Source organism: Camellia sinensis, chromosome 8 (genome assembly GCF_055761805.1).
Source record: "Camellia sinensis isolate YWXY chromosome 8, ASM5576180v1, whole genome shotgun sequence".
NCBI lineage: Eukaryota > Viridiplantae > Streptophyta > Magnoliopsida > Ericales > Theaceae > Camellia > Camellia sinensis.
The window spans coordinates 95359803-95385327 of NC_138968.1; the positions used below are offsets into that span (position 1 = coordinate 95359803).

At 31.3% G+C, this 25525-nt stretch overlaps 2 protein-coding genes across 5 annotated transcripts; one reads left to right on the top strand and one right to left on the bottom strand.

Moving 5' to 3' along the window:
- Positions 1-1445: 1445 nt before the first annotated feature.
- On the top strand, positions 1446-10296 carry LOC114303752 (caffeoylshikimate esterase). Of its 3 annotated transcripts, XM_028248900.2 has the most exons (8): positions 1446-1720; positions 1903-1935; positions 2068-2194; positions 2787-2933; positions 3090-3220; positions 5385-5522; positions 7733-7831; positions 9856-10296. In XM_028248900.2, the coding sequence occupies exons 1-8, from the start codon at positions 1718-1720 to the stop codon at positions 10159-10161; spliced, it is 984 nt and encodes a 327-aa protein (XP_028104701.2). In that variant the 5' UTR covers positions 1446-1717; the 3' UTR covers positions 10162-10296. The 3 variants fall into 3 exon arrangements, with proteins under 3 accessions (XP_028104701.2, XP_082739195.1, XP_082739194.1); XM_082883069.1 differs by lacking the exon at positions 7733-7831 and having other exon boundaries at positions 1447-1720; XM_082883068.1 differs by lacking the exon at positions 7733-7831 and having other exon boundaries at positions 1452-1720; positions 3087-3220.
- Positions 10297-12246: 1950 nt separating this feature from the next.
- On the bottom strand, positions 12247-23078 carry LOC114303753 (uncharacterized). 2 transcript variants are annotated; one of them, XM_028248902.2, is made up of 4 exons: positions 22630-23078; positions 19551-21324; positions 14081-14267; positions 12247-14001 (listed from the first exon to the last, which is right to left on the bottom strand). In XM_028248902.2, exons 2-4 carry the CDS (start codon positions 21288-21290, stop codon positions 13358-13360), a joined length of 2571 nt encoding a protein of 856 aa, XP_028104703.2. In that variant the 5' UTR covers positions 21291-21324; positions 22630-23078; the 3' UTR covers positions 12247-13357. The 2 variants fall into 2 exon arrangements, with proteins under 2 accessions (XP_028104703.2, XP_028104702.2); XM_028248901.2 differs by lacking the exon at positions 22630-23078 and adding an exon at positions 22095-22248.
- Between the last annotated feature and the right edge of the window lie 2447 nt (positions 23079-25525).

Genomic DNA, 25525 nt, shown 5'->3' on the forward strand with positions numbered 1-25525 from the left:
CGAACCAAAATGGGATCAAGAAAAAGTTTGATTGGGTTGTATATATATATACATATATATATATATATATATATATATATAAAGTTTGATTCAGAAGTTATAAAACTAAAAATAAGTTTGATTGGGTTGTATATATATATAGTTTGATTTAAAAGTTATAAAACTAAAAAAAGTTTGATTCGGTTGTATATATATATATATTGATTCAGAACTTCTACGAAAAAAAAAAAAAATAAAAAAAAAAAATTGAAAGATGGTTTGATCTAAATTCTATAATTTCTTTATTTGATGAATATAATTAATTGAGTGATTTGGTGAGAAATATTGAACCTGTTTGATTCAAAACTTCTACCCAGAAAAGGAAAAAAATAAAATAAAATTCAATTAACCACAGTTTACAGTTTTTATTTTTATTGTTTCAATCATGGTCTTTATTGGACTATATAGGAATGTCTTTTTGGTTAATTTGAGGTTCCATTGTCTTCAGGGGTTATGCCGAGCTTACAGTCCTTGATAATATTATTCATTGAATTGATCTGTTTACATTGGAATTTTGCTATTAGAATCAGCAAATTTAAGAGAAAAATGAATTTGAAGTATGCCGCGAAGTATTTGTGGTTGTTTGAGAAGAAGTGAGGAGAGAGAGAGAGGGGTGAAGAAAAAGAAAGTTGAAAATAGAATGACATATTTTGTAAATTTGAAGAGGTAGAAAGAATATTTTCGTCATAAAATGGACTCACGCTCTATAGGGCGCGTGACTTACACATTCTGTTATTTTAGACAGAAAAATTAACTATGCGTTTTAGTCCATCAACCACAAGAGAATTATGTGATTATTTCCGAATGTCAGTGGAATAAATCACATTCGATCGAAACTACAGGAGTAAAGTGAAGTTTGCCCTTCTTTTTAGCCAAACTCAGCCCTAATCCTTTTGTCCCAAGAAAAGATTAGACTCCTTATCCAAGTTCAGCCTAAATCCTTTTACACCAAGAGAAGAGGATTTTATTAACTAGCAATGAACTAATTTCAGCAATGGCATATAATCCAATATTGGTCCTATTAAACAAAGTTTCTTGTAGAATAATGGACAAATTTATTACGTGTGTGGAGCAGTATAAATAGTAAGTTCTGTTAAAAGAAAAACAGCTAACAACCTATTTGGGTTTTGAGACGGAAGAAAAAGATGTTTATGGGTCAAATTAGGATTAAGGCTTCGTTTGAGAACATGTTAATTTAGTAATTTTTTGATTATTTAGTTAAAATATGAGTTAAAAAAAATTAATATATTTGAAATGACTTTTTAACTTTTTACGAAAAGATGTGCAAAAAGTAGCCAGAAATTTTTTTTTTTAACTTTTTGATATGAATTATTTATTTTTTGACTAATTTAATAATATTTTAACTTTTTTACTAAAATTGAGAATTTCCAAACTATGCCTAACAACAACCCACAAAAGGGAAGTCCTTCACTCTAGCTGGCAAGCCAACTTGCCCCGCTGCCCCCCTCTCTCTCTTTTTCTCTCTCTCTCTCTCTCTCTCACACACACACACACACGCACACATGTCTATATATATAAACACATAGATCGAATCCTCAACCTATCCATTACTCCACCTCCTTTTCCTTCTCCTTTTCAGTTACAAACTTCTCCATTTTCTCTCTCCTTCTCTTCATATCAGAACAACAATCCTATCTTCTGTCTCAAAGCCCTCCTCATGGTATCTATATCTCTTATACATACAAACATATATACATATATGTCTATTATACACCAGAGTTTTAAATATCGACCAATACAATGTTTATTCACCAATATGTATAGGAATTTTGAAATTCTGATACCCATATTCACTGATATGTATTCTTCTCTCTTTTTCGCCTTTTCGTTTATTCTTTACAGGCATATGAAATTGAAGGCGTAAGATATGAAGAGGTTAGCCTGGTTCAATTGTAATTGTTTTTCAAAATATATTTTCTTCTTTTCTTTTCGGTTTCTTTTTTTTTAATTTTATTTAAAAAGTTATACCCATTTAATTTTGTTGGCCAATCTCAAAAACTATTACAGGAATTTATACTGAATTCAAGAGGAATGAAGCTTTTCACGTGCAGATGGTTGCCTGCAAATCATGAACCAAAAGCTTTGATCTTTTTGTGCCATGGTTATGCCATGGAGTGCAGCATCTCTATGAAAGGTCAACATCTTATACTTTCTATGACAAATTCTAAGCGCACGTAGAAAAATTGTATTTCTATACAAATAAATGTATAAATACCCATGCCCAATAATTCTTTAATACATGTGGAATGAAGAGACTTCATATACTCGAGACTAATTGACAGAAAAATCCAAATACCCTCTTCAAAAAAAAAAAAAAAAAAAAGAGAGAGAGAAATGTTTGGTAGCTTGAATTTGTGTAACCCGACTAGCTCGAATATTTTCGGACCATGAAAATTCTGACTACCAAGCATTGTTGAAAAAAGAAACGGTACAAATACATGTCCATTGTCAAGTTGTGTATTGTTTTTGCCTGTTCAGTTCATATTTTGAACCAGAAAGGAAAAAGGTCTATCTCTGATGATGGGTTCTGTATCCGATAATTAATCAGTATATGTGAAACGAAGAGATTACTAAGACAAAAACTTGAATACTCTCGTTATTATTTTTTATATATATATATTTATTTATTTTGAAGGAACAAATACATACATATAGAGTCATGTATTATTTTCGCCTGTATGGTTCATATTTTGAATGAGAGGTAAAAAGTCAGTTGATTGGAATAGGTGCTGGGACTCGGCTAGCCAAGGCAGGTTTTGGAGTATATGGGATGGACTATGAAGGACATGGAAAATCATCAGGGCTTCAAGGCTATGTGCCTTGCTTTGAAGATCTTGTCACAGACTGTTCCGATCATTATACGAGCATTTCTGGTGAATTTCTAATTTTCTAGTGTACAGCATGTTTTCTTTCCTCCAAGTTTCTAGGGAAACAGACTGATTATGAATTGTAATTTGTAATTGATAAGTTTAGTTAGTAAAATTTTACATGTGGGTTTAATTTATGTTAAATTTGAATATGTTAAGCAGAGAGGAAGGAGAATATGAAGAAGTTGAGAATTTTATTAGGAGAATCCATGGGAGGAGCTGTGGCTCTACTCTTGCATAGAAAGAAGCCAGCTTCATGGGATGGTGCTGTTTTGGTTGCGCCCATGTGTAAGGTGTGTGCCCCCTCTTTTCTCTCTCTCTCTCTCTCTCTCTCCAAACCTCCTATGTTTAAATTATTAAGTTAAGAGTTATCCTAGAGACTCTAAATTATTTATCAATTTTTTTTACCAAAAGTGTGAGACCCACACATATGGGTTTGTATGAATCTCACCCATGTGAGAGATTTAGTAAAAAAATTGATAGATTATTTGAAATTTATAACATTTTCCTTAAATTAATTATAACATAAATTTTATATTGATCCCAATAATATCTTAATTGATTTTACAAGTAAAAATATGATAGCAATTGCTTGATATTGATCAAAAGAATCATAAAACAAGTCATTGGAAATAATGACAGATCTCTTTAATTATGCAAGATAAAAATTATCTCACATAAAACATAAATATACACCCACGATTGGATTAAAAAGATACGTGACTGTTCAATTTTTACGACTCATTGAATAAAATATTCATGTAAAAAATTAAAATGATCGGATAAATATTTGAATCAAATTTGTATTACAAAAAATAGATGGTTATTCTTGAAATTATGTTTGTTGTTTATTTTTTTAAAATAAATATGATTCAAACATATGACTAGCGATGTCCAATTGTATAAATATTCTATTCAACGAATTAAAAAAAGTGAATAATTCGAATCATCAAAATCGATTCCAAAATAGGTCTACTAAAGCTAAACGCTCTCTCAAATTAATACAACAATTTGAGATAAACTAAACCCTTATTAATTCTAATAAAATTGAAGGACTCATTAAAACTAACCAAGGCATAAACAACTCATTGGAAAGTGGCCTAAGAAGACTCTTGCACCGCGTAAGCCGGTTTCATTTAACAACTCCACATATCATTTTTCTAAAATATTTTACAGTTTATTTTATTAATTTACTTTTGTTTGCGGGTTAGTTGAAAAGTTAATTTATCAACTAAAATAATATTACCAAAAAAAAAAATTAACGCTAAAACAACTAATTTGCTTAGCATATTTTTAATGTTTTGACTTTTTAAAGTAACTAAAATGAGTAAAATGAACTAAGGCTTTCTTTTATTTTTTGTTAAAAAAAAAAAAAAATGAACTTTTATTGGTCAATTTTTATTTATTTATTTATTTATTTTTTTTAAAGCTTCTGCCAAATGAAGGAAACCTTAAGACCGATTGGTAGTGGAGGAGAGCATGTTTGGTAGATAGGTTGATTCTGCCAGGATGGAGTTTAACAAGTTCAAGATGGCCTATCACTATCCCCAAAATAGAGATCCCAAAAGCTTTGCTCGGATTAATATATAAGATTTTTTTAGATTCATTCAATTTAATATTCTTCTAAATAATCGCCTAACCCTTAAAAGTTGGATCTTGACTTCCAACTCCGTTAATTTTGAGGACCACCATTGCCCCATTATAACTGCTGCTATTTTTGATTATTCTAGGAGAGATTGATGCAAAAGATAAACCTAGCTAGATATTTTACAAGATGTCAAATGTTATTTTCACTAACAATTTTTTTTTTGCTTTTTTTTTAGTAGTAGAAAACTAGAACATGCATTAATTAAAGATAGGGTATGGCTTCTGTCCAGTCCGATCCACTGGACCGTGTTGTTGGGCCCGTGGGGGCCTACTACGGGTCCCGTTTTGATAATCTGAACTGTTTAATGTGTAGAAATCATCGAGTACTATATGCTTGTAAAAAATCACGTTGATCGGATATTGATAGCTATGTAATCAAAACAGTTTTTTGTCAACCGTTAATTTGTTCACCGTCCAATTTTTTTAATACGAAACTGATTTGATCATATAGCTATCGATATCCAATCAACGTGATTTTTTACTAACATATAGTATTCGACGAGTTCTACACATTGAACGGTTCAGATTATCAAAACGGGACCTGTGGTGAGCTCCCACAGATCCAACAACACGGTCCAATTCAATCCCGAACTGGACAGAAGTCGTACCCTTAAAGATAAGAGTCTATAAGTCTTGCACTTAATTCTTGACTGATCATAAAAAGTATGAACATGCATTAAATAAATAAATAGGTGAAAAATAGGTGAAAAATAAATAAATAAATAGAAGTTAGAAAAATTAAATCATAAAAAGTATTTTGAAATTAATTAGTAAAATATAATTTTATATTGGTTTTGATTGGATACACAGATAGCAGATGATTTGAGGCCAAACCCATTGGTCATTAAAGTATTGACCAAGCTATGCAGTGTCATTCCAACATGGAAAATTATTCCAACTCAAGATATTGTTGATGTTGCCTTCAGAGACCCTGAAGTCAGAAAGGAGGTACAATTTTTCCCTCCTCGTTACTTTTTACTTTTGTCTTTTTTTCGTCTTCTTCCCTTATGGGAAAATTATAATTCAGTAAAAAGAAGAAAAAAAAAATGTTGTTTAATCCAAGGTGTGGCATATCTTATAGGGAAAATTACCACACAATGGTACTTCTGAAAAATTATTACAATTTCCATGGTAAAGATTATGATTTTAATAATTGATATTTATAAAAAATTTCACTTATCATTAACTTTTTTTTTAAATTTTTTCTATTTTATATCAGTGCGGATCAATATTCAAAAGAGTAATTAGTCAATAATTTTTCGGGTTAAGGAGTGTGTTATCATTGTCATAATGAAGTAAACATTTGTTTTATACTCCGCGATGTGATATTAAGAGTTGGGAGTGCGATTAATTATTTGTTGAGGGAAAAACAAATAAATAAATAAACATGTTGGGTGCGATTAATAGTCTTATAATCACAGAGCTAATTGGAGCTCATGGTGTTAGGCTTTCTTTTCAAAAAGCATAAAAATCAAAACTGCTAGTCCAGATTTAGGGTGTCAGAATTTATTTAAATATGTGTTGTGAGTATTAAATTAATAAAGTGTGAAGTTAATGAGTGAAATGAATTTAAACTATTAATGGACGTTTTATAAACTTTTTTAAAAAATCAACTTTTTGGTTTTTTTAGCTTTTTATATTGTTGTTTTAAGTCTATGTAGGCATGGCATATTTTATGAAAAAATAAGTGAAACATTCTTTTCTAATTTTGTGTAGTATGAAAGATCAAATATATATATATATATATATATTTATTAATTAAAGATCATTGATTAAATTTCTCTGTAATCATACTAAAATTTTTTAAAATTTCTCTGTAAAAATTGAAATTTCTCTGTGTTGGGATTAAAATTTCTCAGAATTAGGCCAAAATTTATATGAATCAAATTTTCTTTGTAAAAATATTGAAACCCCCCCCCCAACTATTATAAAAATGTTATATTTCTTTTATCTTATAAAATCTTAATATTAAAAACCTTAAAAAAAATTTCTCATATTTTATTAGTGTGCCTCAACGTCATAAGAACAACTAATAATTTTTGGGTTAAGGCGGCGTCTCATCAATGTCAAGTCATTAGGCAGTGATTTGTTTTATAATCCGTGATTGAATATGAAGTTGGTAGTGGCACTAATTATTTGTTTAGAGAAAAAAAAAATTATTAGGTGGTAGAAAGTTGATTAGAGTGGCATGGTCCCATAATGACATAGGTAATTAATAGAGTTCACAATCAAGGATTTGTTAGGTCTTGTTGTGAAACAGCATAATTGAGAATTCTCTCCAAGGATTGAAAAAAAAATAAAAATAAAATTTGGTTATCATCCTAATAATTTTTTAAAATAATACTACGTACACAAAATTAGCCCTAGAATAAAGAGAAAATTACTAATCAATGCACTTATCAGAAAGTTGTTACAGATTGGTGAAAAATTTTATGTCTTTAATTATTAACACTTATAAAATTTACCATTTATTTGTATTTTTTTTAAATCATACATTGCATTGAAATTTTTCCTAAAATAAGGCCCTGTTTGGCATGAGTTGGGGCTAAATTAATCCCCCAAAAAAAGACACAATATGTTAATTTAGCCAAGAAGACCAAATGTTACATCAAAATCATAATCATTTTATTTTTTCTCTCATAACTATCAAATCAAATAAAAAAAAATCAAAATTTAATCCCAGACAAAAAATTTTTAGCCATACTAAAATAATAAAAAAATCGAACTAAAAAAATTTATCTCAAACAAGGCCAAAATCATAGAAACTTCGACGAATTTATACGTGAGACTCACAAGCTTGTTAGAGCTGTAATTGTACGTACCTGTAAAGAACTCAAACGTGACAATGGTATGATAATACAATATGATGACAATGCTGCAGTTGTTATTGATCAAGAAGCAAATCCAAAAGGAACTCGAGTTTTTGGTGCGATCGCCCGAGAATTGAGACAGTTAAATTTTACTAGAATGTAGGTGATCAGTTGCCGTTGGTTTTGTAACTGATTCTTTCTCTAATTTTCTTTATTAGATTTTTTTTTCTTAAAATAATAGTGTGTATAGATGATGATAAATCTTGTCCCTTTCGTTTCTTCATAAAAAAAAATAAATAAATAAAAAATTAACTTTTTTTAAAAAAAAAATTTATACTGTGCTTGTAGATTCGGTCAAACTCGTACTGCTACACAGACAAACCACGGTTACAAACGGGCAATCAACTAATGGCTGTCAGCTTAGATCTCGAGCAAAGACTTGACGAGGTTTGTTTTTATATATATATATATATATATTAATTGTTTACTGTTAACAATAGATTAATCTTATCCATTCTTTTTTTTTTTCTTTCTAATATTATGATGTTTTCAAAAAATATTTCAGACCACTAATAAATAATCACAATTTTACCTATAATAATATAAAATAATAAATATCAATTTTTAATTTATTATATATATTTAATTATATAAATTCTATTTTCTTGCCACTTTATTGTGAATGTATTTAGGTGTATCATATGCCGTCTCAAACATTATTACCATGTTTTCTATAGTAGTTGGTGGTGTATATCACATCCCTTCTGTTGTTCGATCGGATTGCCAGACATCATGGTTGTGTAGGAAAATAGTAATAATTTAGAGAATTAATTTTGATATTTTAATATAGCATTAATGACATGATATACAGAAAAATAAAAATAAAAATAAATCAAGATCAAAACATCCCATTACAAATAGGTGAGATCCACTGCTAACTCATTAAAACTGATTTTAAAATTCAAAAATTAGAGTTCAAAACATTTTTCGTAACGAAATGATCCAAGCTTTTCAAAGCTAACTTTTAGTTGGTGGTGTATCACATCCTTTCTGTTGTTCAATCGGATTGCCAGACATCATGGTTGTGTTGAAAATTGATCCAAGTTTTTCAAAGCTAATTTTTTTTTTTTTTTTTTTTTTTTTTTGAAGTGATCTCGAACTCAACTTTATGATCATGTTTGGTTTGATTTTCAAAAATTTATTTTAAATTTATTTTTTAAAAATTAAAAATTAATTTGATAAAAAAAATAAAAAAAAGTCTTTTAAAAAATTTATCATTTTTATATAATTTTATCTTTTAAGTTGTCAGGAATGATTTTTTAAAATTTAAAATAATATTTTTGATATTTACTTTTATCAAACTAGTTTCTATCTTTTTTAAAAAAAAAAAACCAAACCAAATAAGGCTTATAATTTAATAGGCAAATGTTAACAAGTGTTTATGAGTATTGTTTAATATTAGGAAGTGTGTCAATAGTTTGTTGAAAATATATGAAAAATATATATATATATATATTGATTTCAATAAGGATTATTTACACTGAGACTTTTTAAATTATTGAAAAATATCACTTTGATACCCTAAGGTATTTAAGCATGTAAATAAACCCTTAACTATTAAGAAGTATCACTCCTAAACTATATAAAAACTTACAAATAAACCCCTTAACTATAAAAATGTATAAATTAGACCCTTTAATAAAAGGGGTCAAAGTAAAATATGTCAATAATTTAGGAAATCCATTCATACGTTTTTATAGTTTATTATGCAAAGTGATAATTCTTAATAGTTTAGAGGGTTTATTTATACGTTTTTTTTTTTTTAATTTAAGGGATCAAAATAATATTTCTCAATAGTTTAGGAAGTTTTCATGTAAATAACCCTATCAATAAAAATGCATTAAATTTAGAGTAAAATGTCTTATGTTTTTTAAATTTTTTATTTTTCACTTGTGTCTTAGAGGTATTTGTTAGCAAGATTCAAGTTTATATACATTATAAAATTGTATAAAATAAAAAATTATTTAAACTTGACGCGATTAAAATTTAGGTTAAGTGTTTCTTAAAATATATATATATATATATACATATAAATAAGTCAACAAAAAATGTTTGTCCTAAATGAATTATATTGTTTGACACACCCATTATGGTTTTGAAATATTTATTTTTTAGATATATATCTTCGACATTTCACTTTTTTTTCATAATTTTTTAATACATGTGTGCTCTTCATATTAATGTACAATTTTCTTTTATTGAATTTTTTTTTTTTGGGGGGGGGGGGGGGGGATGGAAAGTTAGGCTGATAAAAGAGGCTATGCATTTTTACCTTTCGAAGCTAAAAAAGTCCCCAAAAATGCGTTTAAGCCAATTGTCAAAGAAAGCTGAACTCGAAAAATAAATAAATCAAGTTTAAATATATTTTTTAAACTTGTTAACTCATTTGTTGTCTTTGCTTGATCTACCAGGTTTCATTACCATTTCTAGTTGTCCATGGGGGTGATGATAAAGTGACTGACCCAGCCGTGAGCAAGCTCCTATTTGAAACGGCTTGCAGCAAAGACAAGACTTTCAAGTTGTATCCAGGGATGTGGCATTCACTCACCTACGGCGAGTTGCCGGAGAACATCGATGCCGTGTTTTCCGACATTGTTGCTTGGTTGGATGAGAGAGTTGCAGCAAGGAATGTCAAGTTGGAATATGAACAAAAACTTGAAAATGATAAATTTCTCCAAGGCAATTCCAGCAAAGAAGTTTTTGTGGTAGACTTGTAAAACTGCAATTGGCATAAAATGGGTGATAGGTTGATTAAAATGGTGCAAGCTTTAACATTTACCAATGTATTCAGAAAATATATTTATATAATATTTAGACAAAATCAGAATTTCAATATATGAGGTAAATTTAAACTTGGTGTGCTTTTCTAAACATTTTCTGAATTTTTATTTATTTATTTTCTCAATGTGGAAGCGAAAATGTTGTAAAAAGCCTTGGTCCAAAATTTGTGCTTGATAATTCATTTTAAATAATTACTCACGATGTGCCATCCTTGTAAAGACCACAATGCTACAAACATATTTAGTTTAATAGTAATAATTCAACATAATGGTGATATCACGGCATTATTTATTTATTTAGGATGCTTCAATATCGCGTTATTATTGTCACATGATATTATCAACAAATAACACAACTATGTATAAAACAGTAAACCCCCACTATTCAAATGTAACTACATGTTTCAAGTTAATTATGTAGCTGTTACCGTGACATTTAGATAATGGGGGCTTCGTGTGTGGATGATAAGGCAATACCACCTCTATTTGATTTGTAGCTTCAACTTGAATCATATGTCCAATTTTTGGTAGAACTGGTTGAAAAAGTTTAGTGAGGTATTATTAGTCATGATCAAATTAATTTTTTTTATCAGTAAAAGGAATTTTTATTGATGAGAAGACAGAGTAAAAAATACATCAATAAAGAGGATGGGTACAGAAATATCATAACAAAGCGAAGCGATCTCAATTAGATTAGCACCAAAAAGCAAACCCAATCATCTGCAAGCATCACACTAAGTTGGTGCGCAACCAACCAAGCAACAAAAAAACAAACAAAATAGAAAGTACACCAGCAACAACTACACTCCCAAGCTCCTGGTGCATCAATGACAACATCAGGATACCAAATCACCCTCTCTGCCCAAGGCACAACCTTGTCTGCTATAGGTTAGAAACAAAATCATCAATTGAGTGAAAAATTCCTTAGGAATGTGATTTCATCCATAAAGCAAGTCTCACTTTTATTAGCTCACACAATTCACCTAAATTAGGAGTAGCCCCATTGAAGATGCAATCATTTCTGGTTTACCAGAGAGACCAAAGCACTGTCAAGGGTATAGCTCTCCAAAGTTGCAGCTCCCTCTTCTTGAATTTCACTCCAGCCCACCACTGAAAAAGCAAGTCCACTGAACCTGGGATTACCCACTGAAGACCCCACCAATCCATTATAGCAGACCAAGTTTCCCAGACAAAGGGGCAATACAACATGGTATGATTCAATGACTCAAGTTCATTTTTGCGAAGGACACAAATAGGATCCACATTGCTATTAAATCAGAACTCAGTGATGGACCAGACCCTATCAAGCCTTGCAATCTGACCAACTCCTAGAGGTCTTCTTAACCTGAGGTTCCAAGAGTTTGAACTAATTCTTCGGTTAACCAATGATCTAAGAGAGATCTCATTTTCTGTTGAAAGGCTGAAAAGTCCAGGGAAAAGAGATTCAAGATTTGAGTTACTCATCCATTTGTCCTTCCAAAACATAATTCTATTGCCATCTTGAATTTTCAGAGATAGGTTCTCTAAAAAGAAGTTAAGCAGCAAGTTGTTATGTTCAGCCACAGAGACAATGTCACACCAAATCTGAGTAGGTAAGAAAAGAAAGGGTAGCCACTTGCCTCCCCACATATTCATAGTTGTTACAAATGACTTTCTTCCATAGTGAGCTATCTTTAAGTAACAACATACATAAAAAAGGGACTTCAGCTGTGAAAAGTAATTAAGTAACAACATACACAAAAAAAAAAAAAGGGTATGGTTTGTACCACCAAATGTAAAATAGAAACAAGCTGAAACCATAGAATTCCTCCAGTAAAATACAAACAAATTATTTTGGTGAAAAAAAAAATTAAAAATAAAAAGCACTCATCATTTTGTACGTTTTTCACTTTTTTGGGACAATAATTTTTGGAAATTCAAAAAATAGCTTTTTGGTGTTTGTTTTTGTTAAACTACTTTATTTATAATAAAAAAAATTAAAAAAAAATCAGAAAAACAAATTCTCAAGTAAAACAAAACAGGTGAAATTGAAACATTTTTTCTTCTCACTTGATATTGAGCTCAACACCGGTGAAAAATCCAAATAGAGATCGCTAGGGCTATTAGACAACACAAGATTTGCTGTCTCAAAATCTCACAAATGCAGTGGTTCCCAGAGCATTTGGGAGTATGGACAGAAATTTTGAAGACACAAGATCCTTGATCCTCTTAGACAGACTCAGTAACATAAACCAAAAAACGCCAATGATGTCACGATGCCATCTGTCATGGGCTGATTGGTTGAGGGAATGGTCTTTGACAGTAGCAAATCTCTGAGTCAACATACTTTCCAGTACCACCCATGAATGGCACGGCTAGTTGTCACTCTGCTACAGCCATCCTATGAACCTCAGACAAATGGAGACTATCATCTGAGTTTTTACCACCTTCTGAGCTTGCCACATAAATCCCCTGTGCCTTGCCAACTAAACCAGACCTGAGCTCATATCCTTCTGTCAACTCATCATCAAACACTGTCACGGCACCAAACATGAGCTTCTGGAGGGTGAAACCATGGACAGCAGTGTCAGGCCGCTAAACAGAGCTTTCAGAATCTAAGTTCACCATCTTTATTTTCCAAGGCATTTATGACAGTAACACACTTTCCAGACGGTATTCACAATCAAGTCATCAAAAACCCTGCAATCAGTAACAAGGTTCAACATGTATATGCATGAGGAGGTGGTTGTATTCGTACAAGAGCTCTGAATCTCTGTGCAAGTGACACAGACCAATCTAATATTTTCTACAGGCAATGCAATTTTCTCATAGAAATCCAAGACTCTTCATTCACAATTTCACACAACTTCAATGCAAACACCAATCCCAATCTGTTTCCATTTCCAATCCAAGACTCTTACACTTGTACTTCTCCATCCTGACATACCAAAATTGTATCTATACAACACATATAAGCAAAAATGTTACCTGACTAAAAACTCTCAAAAATGTTACCTAGTGACTAAAAACTCTCAATGATAGCTAACTCCACTGACAAATCAACAAACAAAAAATCTTTTCGCTGACAATTGAATCAAAATATCATCCCACAACTCAAACCACCTAGCATGCCCAAAAACTATAAACACCTTGACTAAAAACTGTCAATGCTCCCCAACTCCGCTACCAACTCAACAAACAAAAATCTCTCTATTTCGCTGACAATGGAATCAATATCATCCCGCAACTCAAACCACCTAACTTCTGTTCCTAGCGCTTTCTCTGACAAATCCTTGCTCGCTTCCTTTTCCTGGCTACCCAGAAACCTCCATAGCTCTTCCTCAATCACCTCACGGCTTTGAGAGAGGTTAAACATTTTTCTCAAGGGTTTGTCCCATGTGAGCACATCCATGAATGGCATGAGAATCTGCTTCAACCCCAAGTTTACACAGTCAAACAGAAGCCTCCGTTCTGACTTCTCCCAAGATGTTTGGTCACCATATTTCTTCTCTAGCATCTCAAACACCAAAGGGCTCATTGGGTATTCGGGAGAGTACCATTTTTTAAAGCCAAATTGCATGATACTACCATGAATGCCTGCCTTGTCCAGAACATCAACGAGGTAAGAGAAATCCCTACTCTCTTCAACTCTGAACAATCCCACTAATTTTCTGTTTTCTTCAGAAAGATCGACAGATCCATCCCCACCATCTTCATCACTTGACACAACCATTCCAGGTCCCTCTGAATTTGTTTCTTCCGACTCTGATTTCAAAAGTTGAAGTTGCATCCAAAAATCTGCAGAAATTGACAATATTAGAATCAGCAAAAACTAAACAAAGATGGTGAGAAAAAGTAATCCTTGTAGTTCACAAACCATGAAAGTCTGCACCAACACCCTGAAAGCATTCAGAGCCAGATAAAATTTCTTCACTCAAAGGTGGTTCCAGAACTGAATTTGGACTAGGAGAACGTCCTTCCCTGAAGCTCATGGGAGATTCTGGGTCATTTCTAGGGCTGCTCGAGCAAATCAACACTTCTGCTTGGGATGTAGTTAATGATTCCTGTAGTTCAATAACAGAGTTAATAAGGAAATCTACCCTGTAATACAGCCTGACACAAAATAAAATGCAGTGACAGAAAAATATATCACAATACACAGAGAGCAAGAACAATATGGAAAGTGAAAGAAAATAATCTAGAAACAAAACACATGGATTTGACGAAATCATTCTTCACGACAAAAAAATAAAATATCAATAAGATGAATATGAGGATTGCAATCCAGGAGAGACTCATTATTGGTTGAGTATCTTTGATAAGAAACATGACATGCCAAATATGGAATCACTTTGAACTTCATTCGAGGAAAATAAGATTTCATGCCTTGTGTCCCATAAGAAAAGTAGGTGTTCTACAGCAGTAAATTGCCTAAAGAAAACAGAAAAATGTTTTCTGCTGATTTTCTCATATGTGCAATATGTTGCAGCTAAACACGCAATCAGTAGAACATAGATAACAATACTTAGGGTTGTGCATGGGTTGGTTTGGTTTGGGTTAGCACTAAACTTAAAACCAAATCAACCATAGTCAGTTCTAGGTTTTTGGAGCTAAAACCAAACCAATCATGCATTGGAACCAAACCAAACCAACCCAATGTAGCACAGGTTGGTTTGATTAGGAACCACAACTCAAATATACTAAAAGTTAAGTGAACATTATCAACAATAAATGATTAGAGTAAACAAGTCTTGAAAACAAAGTTTAATATAGCACAAACAGAAAGAGGGGGGGTAGAGGAAATTTTTGCAGTGGCATAGACTGTGTGGATGAAGGTAGGAAATGAATTCTAATAAGCCCTAACTTTTGTTTTTTATATGAAATGATCACGTGCAATCCAGTCCACTTAGTATTTGCAACAAGCCAATTACATGAAGACATGTGAACATAAATAAAATTTTATACAGTATATATAGGTTCGGGTCTCGGGTTGCCTAAACCAAGACCCAACCCAATCCTATCATGTTGATAATTTTAAGACCCTAAACTGAATCAGTGTATTAAAAAACCAAACCAACTTCACCCATAGAGGTCGGGTTGGTTTGGTTCTCTAATAATATACTCATGCAGGTAAATGAACCAGAATTCTGATTACATCTTGAAAGAAAGAACCCATGCTAACTCCTTCAGATATACCAAGCAAGAACACTCACTATGGCTTTAATTGGACCAAGATTACCCCAATATGGCAATTCACATAACTAGCAATACCAACTGAGGCAATTCAATGCACAGTACACTTCCTTTCAAAGACAATAAGACAGGAATGCTTGTGATACCAAAAGAAAAAACTCATAGGGAAATGTCAGAAACGTTAAATTGAAACCAAGAAGATTATAGAAATTTTTCATGCCAGATAAGAAAAAGAAAAAGCAAGGATGCACATGGAGGAACTCATATAACCATGTCTAGTGATCTGCCTAGCATGATTGATTCTTCTCAAACAAGTTTCTGGAAGCAAACGTATAATTTGCATTTTACATGTAATTTTCATTGATCTTATTATAGTAGTTAAGAATCCAAACCAATTTAAATTTCATGTTCTAAACCTAAAAAGTGTTGACAAAGCCTACTATAGGAAATATAGTTTGATTAATTACTAAGATTTCTATATTAACAAGTAACAGCTACATGAATTGGAGAGTCAAGCTTAATTACAATAATAAAAGTATTTATTGCATGCTTCTAGCCATGCAGTTGATATCAACCATTTTTCTTTTTTTCTTATTGGGAAAAGGTCGAAATGCTAGAATGTGCTAAGTGTGGAGGACTGTAATTGATGCAGGACAAATAGGGCAGCAATAAATCTAGCCTTTAGGACTGATTTTAATTAGATTTTTTTGGCTGAAATTGCAATAAGAGTATAGGGTACAAGTAGGGGTTGTTTAGGTTAATACATAAGTAAGTTTAAGCATGAAAATATGGGATTTTAGCTCCGTTTAGGGGCAGTTATGAGGCTGCGAACAGTAACTCGTGAACAGTACAGGAAAAGAAGAAAAAAGAAGAGAAGAAGATAGGTCTAGGCATCGCACCTAGATTCCATAGGCATTACACTTAGGGTTTGATTGCATTACAAAATTCATATAGAAGTTTCAAAGCTCTCAATTTTTTATAAATATCAACTCTATTGAATTAGAAGCATTACATGACTTTATATAGACTTTAGAGACTTTCTATGCTAACTAGAACGAAAAAAGGAAATTACATTCCAAAACTAATTTAAGATCAAATAAGAAACATAAATAAAACTCAATTAAATAATTTGACCTCCAAGATGATCCATGGACGACCCCAACAACCCATGACAACAATAATAAAAATTACCAAAATACCCTTGACCTAAAAATTCTAAAAAATATAAAAACAATCATAAAATAAGACTCTAATAATACTAAAAACATTATTATATAAAATTCCTATTAGGATCTCTTCGAAATCATGCCAATGTCCAAATATCATACCTTTTTTGAATTTAGCCTTCCATGAATTTCTTATATTCTACACCATTTTTCCTTGGTCGGAAAAAACTCGACCTCGAGTTTTGAAGTATTGGAATATAAGAATCCACAAGCTTTGAAATTGCATCCATGGCTTCACACTAAATTCTTCAAGTTGATGCCACCTTTTCTTCATTGGAGATAGCAACAAAAATAATGAGGATTGATCTTTTCAATCTTGCCGCTAAATTTTTCTGGAATAACAAAGTCAATTAGCATAGAAAATACATCCTTGAATTGATCCAAATCAGTTGTTTGTAAAGTTTTCTTTGATATTCCCAACAACCTCAATCTCTTACTTTTTAATCTCTTTTCCCAATACAAGGTCATCTTTTGATTCACTTTTGGATTCTTCACACATCCTGATTGGAGCAAAGTCATTGGAGACCTCGGATTGCAATGTCATGACAAGGGTATTATATGCTCCAGACCCGCAATTTCTCTTTTCGATTCATTGCTCTCAAGAGCATAAGAATTGACAATTTCTTTGATTTCACCCTTTGCCTTTTCACGTTCAATACATAGAGCTTCAATTGGTGGCTTCTCATCCTTCATAATCTGGCAATCATTCTCTTTAAGCTGATTTTGAACATATTCATTGTCTTGCAACTTCAACTATGTAGGGTTTTGATCCCTAAGAACAACATCTGGCTTTGGCACATCTTGTTGTGAATTTTCAGCATCTTTTTGTGGAACTTTAACCCTTTGTTTTGGAGTTTTTGTTGGTTTCTCTTGCTAGACAGTCTTTGCATTATGCGTAGGCTTCAACACTGTAGATTTCTCCTTAAATTTTACAAAAACCTCAAATTGTATAGCCATTTCAATGGCATCTTCGAGATCTTTCAAATAAGCATAAGACTTCTCTTTTTTAATTCCAAATCTCAACCTACTTTTGAAACGAGCAATAGTCATCCGTTCACTTTTGACAACTCTAGACTTGACAAACAACTCCTTATATTTTCTTGTATAATCAATCACATGCATATTACCTTGCTCAAGAGTATACAATTGATCAAGAAAATCATCTTGAAGATCCGTTAAACGAATTTTTTCTCTAAGAAGCGCTTTACCCTCTTCCCAAGTCAATCCACTTGTATAGGATCTCCCACAATGTGAAAACTCATGGCGACAGCAACAAATCTGGGCTTTGGAGCTGATTTTAATTGGATTTTATGGCTGAAATTGCAATAAGAGTAAAAGGGTACAAATAGGGTTTGTTTAGGGTAACAAATAGGTCAAGAGTTTAAGCATGAAAAAATGGGATTTTAGCAATGTTTAGGGGCAGTCATGAGGCTGTGAACAGTAGTAACTCATGAACAATAAAGGAAAAGAAGAAGAAAGAAGAGAAGAAGATAAGTCTAGGCATCACACCATCGCACCTAAATTCCATAAGAATCGCACCTAGGGTTTGATTGCATCACACAATCTATAAAGAAGTTTCAAAGCTCTCAATTTTTTTATAAAGTATCAACTCTATTGAATTAGATGCATTCCATGGCTTTATATAGCCTTCAGAGACTTCCTAAACCAACTAGAACCAAAAAAGAAAACTACTACAATATCTTAATCTTCCAAAACTAATTTAAGACCAAATAAGAAAACATAACTAAAACTTAATTAAATAAATTGACCTCCAAGATGACCCACGACCCCTACAACCCATGATAACAAAAATAGAAATGACCAAAATACCCTTGACTTAAAAATTCTATAAAACATAAAAATAATCATAAAATAAGACTCTAATAATACTAGAAATATTATTATATAAAATTCCTATCAAGATCTCTTTGAAATCATGTCAATGTCCAAATAACATCTCTTCTTTGAATTTAATCTTCCTTGAGCTTCTTATATTTTGCATCAGTAATATCTGACATAGTGTCCACAAAACTCATTTTAAAAATTGCCCGGTCCTCATAGCCCTACATGGCTACATCACGCTAGGGACAATCCTTTGAAAAGTGCCCATGCCACATGCCATAGTTGTCAATTTTATCCTCATTTACCCACCACAAAAATGCATGATCTAGGCAGCATTAGGTTCAACATCATTCACATAAGCACAACTTAATGCATCATTAATGAAATAAAATTAATGGGGTTTCCCAAACACAGTCCTTGCTTGGTTTCATTTTCAAAATCTGTTTTCTTTTTTAAAAATAAAAAATAAAAACTAAAAACTAGTTAGGTGAAAAAAAAAAAAATTTAAAAATACTTATTATTTTTATATGATTTTCTCTTTTGGGGGGAGAAAATAATTTTTAAAATTTTGAACATATCTTTTTGGTGTTTATTTTCTTCAAACTAGTTTCTACTTTTTTAAAATAAAAAAAATAAAAAAATCGGAACACAGATTTTGAAAACAAAACCAAAGTATTTCCAGTGAAGAACTAGTTTCATAAAATGTCAAATCCATAATCCATAACTCCAAAAAGAAACTTAAAACCAAACTAAAAGAATTCCTTCAAACCATGATTAAACTAACCAGCTAAGGTTTGGTTGTGCTACAGCAGCTCAAGCTTGAGACAAAATTTCAATCGTATAATGCTAGCATGAGAAAGAGAGAAGTGGCCGCAACCTAAATCTTTCATAGGTGGCGGCAACAATCACACAATTACCAACATCTTCCAATTCTAACCAATTCATGAAGAGAAATGGACAGCTATAGGTGCTTTGAAGTGGTTGAAATTTTTTAAGAGAGAAAACTAAAACAATTGTGTTGCATTTCCCAAATGCTAGCAAAAGATTAGTCTAGAATATAAAAGAACCTTCAAAGAAAAGGCAAACCTGTCCAACAGAAGTGTCAAAATCATGAGAAGAATGTCCATCTTTCCCAAACAAGATGCAGACCACTGGTTCAGACTGCTCCTTCTCCCGGGTTCCAGAAGACAGTCCCGCATTCTCAGTTTCTGCAACTACCACTACTTCTGAATATATTCTCGATGAGTCAACACTGCTACTTGATGATTTAGGAATTTTTAACCGATCCTGAACCATCTGGGTTCCTCGTACTTTTTGATCATATTCTGCAGAACTTTCTTCAGAGAAATCTTCCTTCTCAATTTTGTTTTCCAGGTCTTCCAGAACAACACAAGTTTCTCGTATGAAATGATTATCCCCTGAATCCATACAAGAAGTCTGGCATTCATCACCATGTCTCGACACTCTGGCTTCTGAACTTTCCTTCCAGGACCAGAACTGATTCATTGATTCAGTATTTCCCTCAGTAACAGATTCATCTAAATTCAAGCAGATATCACTGTGAACAGCCTTATTTCTGGTCCTAGATTCATGATTTTCAATGGTGATAGAAGCACCAGGAATGGATCCCGATCTTGTTAAGCTTCTAGTGTACTCCTCCTTCCAACCATCCCTGCTGCTAATACCAAAAGGACTGTCCAAGTCTGTATCTCCATCATTCAGACTCAATTGATTGTTCAGGCCACTTTTATCAAGCTTACAGTCGAAATTTTCAGGCATGGTTTCTTGATCAGGCGTAGCAAGCATTTCACCAAGGGTGGTGCCCCTACTAGCTACTCCAACTTCTTCATGACTTTTGGTCATTTTCCACCTTCGAGAGAGTTGTTTCTTGGCTTGGTTGGCGTTCGATGACCTATTCAAAGGAGAATTTGTGGTTTCGCATTGGTTCTTCCAGTCAAAGAAACTCAAGCAAGAAGGCATCTTTACCTCAGATTCATTCACGAAGGTCTTATCAACTCTCGTTTCAGTTATTGATACCTCTCTCAAACTGCTGCTAATGCTATGTGTTATGTGTCTGGAAATGCCCTTCGCAAACTTCCTAGATACTCTAGAAGCATGCCTAGAAGTTTCCATGTCATTGGCCAAAATTTTCCTTTCTACTACTTGATTATTCAATTCTCCATTTTTAAGCTTAGAAAACTCCACATGATTTCTATCACTTGACTGAGAACAATCCACAGAAATAGGCGAAAATGAAGACTTCGCAGCATACTGTGACTTTCCGAGATTTGGTTTTAGAACAACAATCCTTGAAGGCGAATGATGTGTGCCATCCTTTGTAGTCTTTGAAGGGGAAAAACATGTCTCATTCTTTAACTCCATTTGAGGATTTAACAACTGGGAGGTATAATCAATAACAAGGTCACCACACGAATCCGTTAAAACACCATTCTCAAATTTCTGAAGTGATCTCAAAATATTCCGGCGTGCAGTTGTTTCTGATTTCTGCCTTACAAATGACTTCTTCACTTCAGTCATGGTTGTGTTTGCTCGCACTTCTTGGATTGATTGGATATAGTGTTTATCCATCGTTGGTATATTTCGAACTTCAAACGCATCCATCAATTCTTCTTGTTCTTCATAAGTGACCCTGAATGAACGTCTTTCATGGTAAGATCGCTTCTCTAGTAAACCGATGGAAGCAGTTTTCCGGAGATAATTTTCAGAGAGCACTCGGTGAGGTTTGCAGACAGGCTTCTGTGGTGACAATTCGTCAAGACCCATCAAGCTTGCAATGACACTGGGCGGACCTTGTTTCGATTCCATCCCTTTAGAAGGAAACCACTGAAAGATAGGCACGCTGCAAAAGACAAGACAATGCATTCAATGCAAGTCAAATATAATGTAATACATGTAATTGGATAGTAAGCACGATTCATATATCCAATAAAAATAGCAATCTTCTAGTTATTTAGAATATAAATAAGAGCTGTTTCTTGTATTGCCGCAAAAATCACACAGTTCCTCACCCCAGGTGCAACCCAGTTCAGTGAGATCCCATTAGGAGACCACAAATGTTAACCATCTTGTGCCTGGCATGCTGAAAAATCATGAGGCCTTGGCAGCATATTTTGCAGTAAACTTACAAACCTAAACTGAAGGGGGAAAAAACTACATTTAAATATTTGCTCTATGTTACAGATACAGCAAGAACCAGAATTGGATGCCAAATCTAAAGCTTCCCTACTTCTATGGTCTCCTGGTTTCCTAGAAAATCCATATAGAAAATTGTGATAAGCGATTGGAAAAAGAATAAGGCATATGCACATCTGAGATAAACACTTTAAGCAGAAAAGAATTTCAAGAAAGTATAGCCCAGCATTTTACATTTTTCCATTTAAATGATGGTTAAAAAAATTCAAACAATCTCTATCATATTCAAAATAAATAGAGAGACAATGTAGGGTAACTGTTACATATCTAGTAGACTAGCACTCATAAGTATATCTATAGATTCTTTACAGATAACACTAGGCCAAATTAAGACGTAAATGAGGGTAAACAAACAACATTTAAAGCTGAATTCAAAGCCAACAAACAATAAAGAAGTGCTTAAACCCAAAACTTTACTTTCTTAATACGGGAGAAAATAAAAACTGCGCCACGAACACAATAGCTTGAATTCTGCAATCATCAATCAAGCAAAATATACAGAAAAGACATGTAAATATAGGCATAATCTGCAATTAAATCCCAACAGAAAGTGCAGAGCATAGTGTATATGTCCCAAAAGGAAACTTCTAGAAGCCTCATAAATTAAACATAGTGAAGTTAATCAATGAATCATCAATCAAATTGTCGGATTATCATAGAGTGGATCAAATGGAACATGCAATCATTAAAAACAAAAATTTAAACAGTAAAAAAATAACAACCATTATAATTAATAATCATAACAACCCAAAAAAAATCAAAGGGAAAAATGCAGACACAATCATGCTATTACCACTACTAAAAAATCAACAATAGCAAACATATATTGAGTACATTGACAAAAGCAGAAGCAAAAATAGAAACACAAACCCAGAATTATATAAAGCATAATCATAATCTCCAATAAAACCCTCAAACAAACCAATGATCACAAAAGAGAAACAACACTAACCTTGTTAAAATAAATAGGAAAAAAGCACAAATGGGTTTGTCAACAGGCCTTGGTCTCAAGAATCAAGTATGAATTGAAATTGAAGCAAAAGACATGCACGCCCAAGAAACCAAGTTGGAGGAATCCGACAAAATATCGTTGGTCAGCAAAATCTAGAGCTTTTGGGGTCTTGGCAAGTGTAGAGGCCAAAGAACCCGAGAATGGTGTCTGAAAATGATATATATGTATCTCGCTATCTATCTATCTATCTATCTATCTATCTATCTATCTATCTGTAGCGTGAAATTATGGGAAAACATAAACAATTACAATTATATATGGGTTTGGACTTGTATGGTTGGTGTAATTGGTGGGTTTGTGGTTTTGACTCGAATCGAATCGAATCGTCGTATGCGCCGACCGGTGTTTGATGAATGATGACGACCCCGCATATTCGCGCCCTTATTTCTACGGAAAATGCTACCAACCCGACTTACAAATGGTTATTTTGAAAAGATTATTAAAATTTGATTTTTTTTTATTTTTTTTGAAAAATGTGTAAAAAATATGAGAGATAATATCATATAAAATGAATTAAAAGTTAAAAGATGACATTTAACTATCTTTTTAAAATAGTCCAAAATTTCAAATGTATCCGCATAAAAGAGTCGTGTGATTGACATTAAAACTGGAACATGTTATTTTAATAATTTTTTAATTTTTTATGAAAATATATGTAAAAAAAATAGAAAAAATAATATGACAATTTATAGTATTTTTTTTTTCACTACTTTTTTTGCCTTCCTCCCATTCAAAAATTAAAATTGATTTTATAAATTTATTTTTCACATTTGTTTATACCATAAAAAAATTAAGAACAATTTTTTTTAAAAAAAATCTTAAAATTTGACTCTTATAATAAAATGAATCTTAAGTTTTTAATTTTATTAATTTGAATCTTAATTTTTTGATTTTTTTTAATATAAATTATTTTCTATTTTCGTTAATTAAAATTAATGAAAAATAGTATTTTAATTATTAAATTCAATGTAGATATACATAAAATATATAAATTATCTATTTTCATTAAGTTTAGTAACTAAAATACTCTTCTTTCTTTTTTTTGTCGATTTTACGTAATGAAAATAGACATATAATTTATATTAAAAAAATTAAAAATTTAGAATTAAATTGACAAAATTAAAATTTAAGGTTAATTTTGCTCTAAGGGCCCAACTTTAAGATTTTTTAAAAAAAAAAAATTTTCCAAAAAAATTATGCATGAGTAAGGGTAACCATAGTTTATTTTTGGATAAATTACAAACGCACCCCTTGAAGTTTACTTAAATTACAAATTACTCTTTATAGTTCTAGAAATTACATTATGCCCCGTAAAGTTTCTAATTTCATAACAAATAGGTCATTTTATTAATAAATCATCAAGTTAGTTAACAGTTTTTAATAATGTTAAAATTTTATTTCAATTAATAATTCAGATAATTTTATTATTGTATATGTGAACAGTTAGAAATTTTATTTTTTTAATTAATTCTGATAAATAAAAAATTCTGACAAAAAAATATTTGTAATTTTTCAAATCACATGAAACAATTCGTATTTTAAACGAATCTCAAGAGATATATTTATAATTTATCCTTTATTTTTATTTATTTTTATTTTTTTATAGGAACATAATGGTAACCATAGTTATATTCCACAGTTAATCCCCGCTTGGTGTGTTGACCTTTTCGGTAGAATAATCAAAAACAATTAAAATGTCCCATCATAGCTATTATTATTTTTTTGTAAAATTTTAAAAAAATCAATTAAAATAATTACTTTCCAAACACCCTCTTCATTCATCATTCAATTAATGAATATAAGTAGTGAGACTTTGGTCAATACAATCTTGACAAAAGATTGTTGTTTTAACAATTTTTATTACCTGATTACATAATAATATATTTATTTTTTCATTAATTATTTAATAATTATATAAAATAAGAGAATCAATTGTGGGTGTTTATGTAGAAAGTGATATAAAAAACCATTAATTGGGTTTGGTTTTAATTTTTTAAATTCAATTTTTTACAAATTGAATTTTTTATTATTCGTATTTTTTTTATTTTTAGTGAATATTTTTAAAATTTTAAGTAATTTTTTATTTTTTTTAAATGTACCTTACTTAAATGTATCTAAAAAATAAAATATTTATTAAAAAAATATTTTAAAAAATCAATAAGTACACAAAAAATAAGAAAAATACTAAATTCTCATTTTTTTTATTTATATTTTTGGTATTTAGTGAATTTTCTAAAGATTTTTTTTCACAAATATTATATTTTTTAAATATATTTATGTTAGATGTATTTAAAAATTAAAAAAAAATTACTTAAAATATTAAAAAAATTAATAAAAAATACAAAAAAATAAAAAAAAATTTAATGTTTTGAAAAGTAAAATCTTAAAATTCAAACCAACAAAATCCAATGCGGTAATATATCATGAGTTCAGCTACGAACCCACCATTTTCTACCACGTATTCTATCTACTCGTGATAAGAGTAGTGTACGGAGTCCACTGTCACTGTGAGTAAAAAAAGTTAGATTGATAGAGTTTTGTAATTATGATTTGAGATTATAAGTTATATTTTGAGTTTATGAAGTTTAGAATTATGATTTGAATGTGAAAAATTTGTTTAGTAAAGAGTTTTGAAAACAGTTTTGAATTAAGTGGGAAATTATTGATGTGATATTTGATATTTGATATAAAAATTTACAATTTATAACCAAACATACAACTCAAAATTATTTTAAAATACATAAAAAAATTTAAAAAATTCAAAAAATATTTTTTTTGAAGATATAAAAATTAACATATCAATTACAAAAAAAAAAAAAATCACTATTCCGGTCAA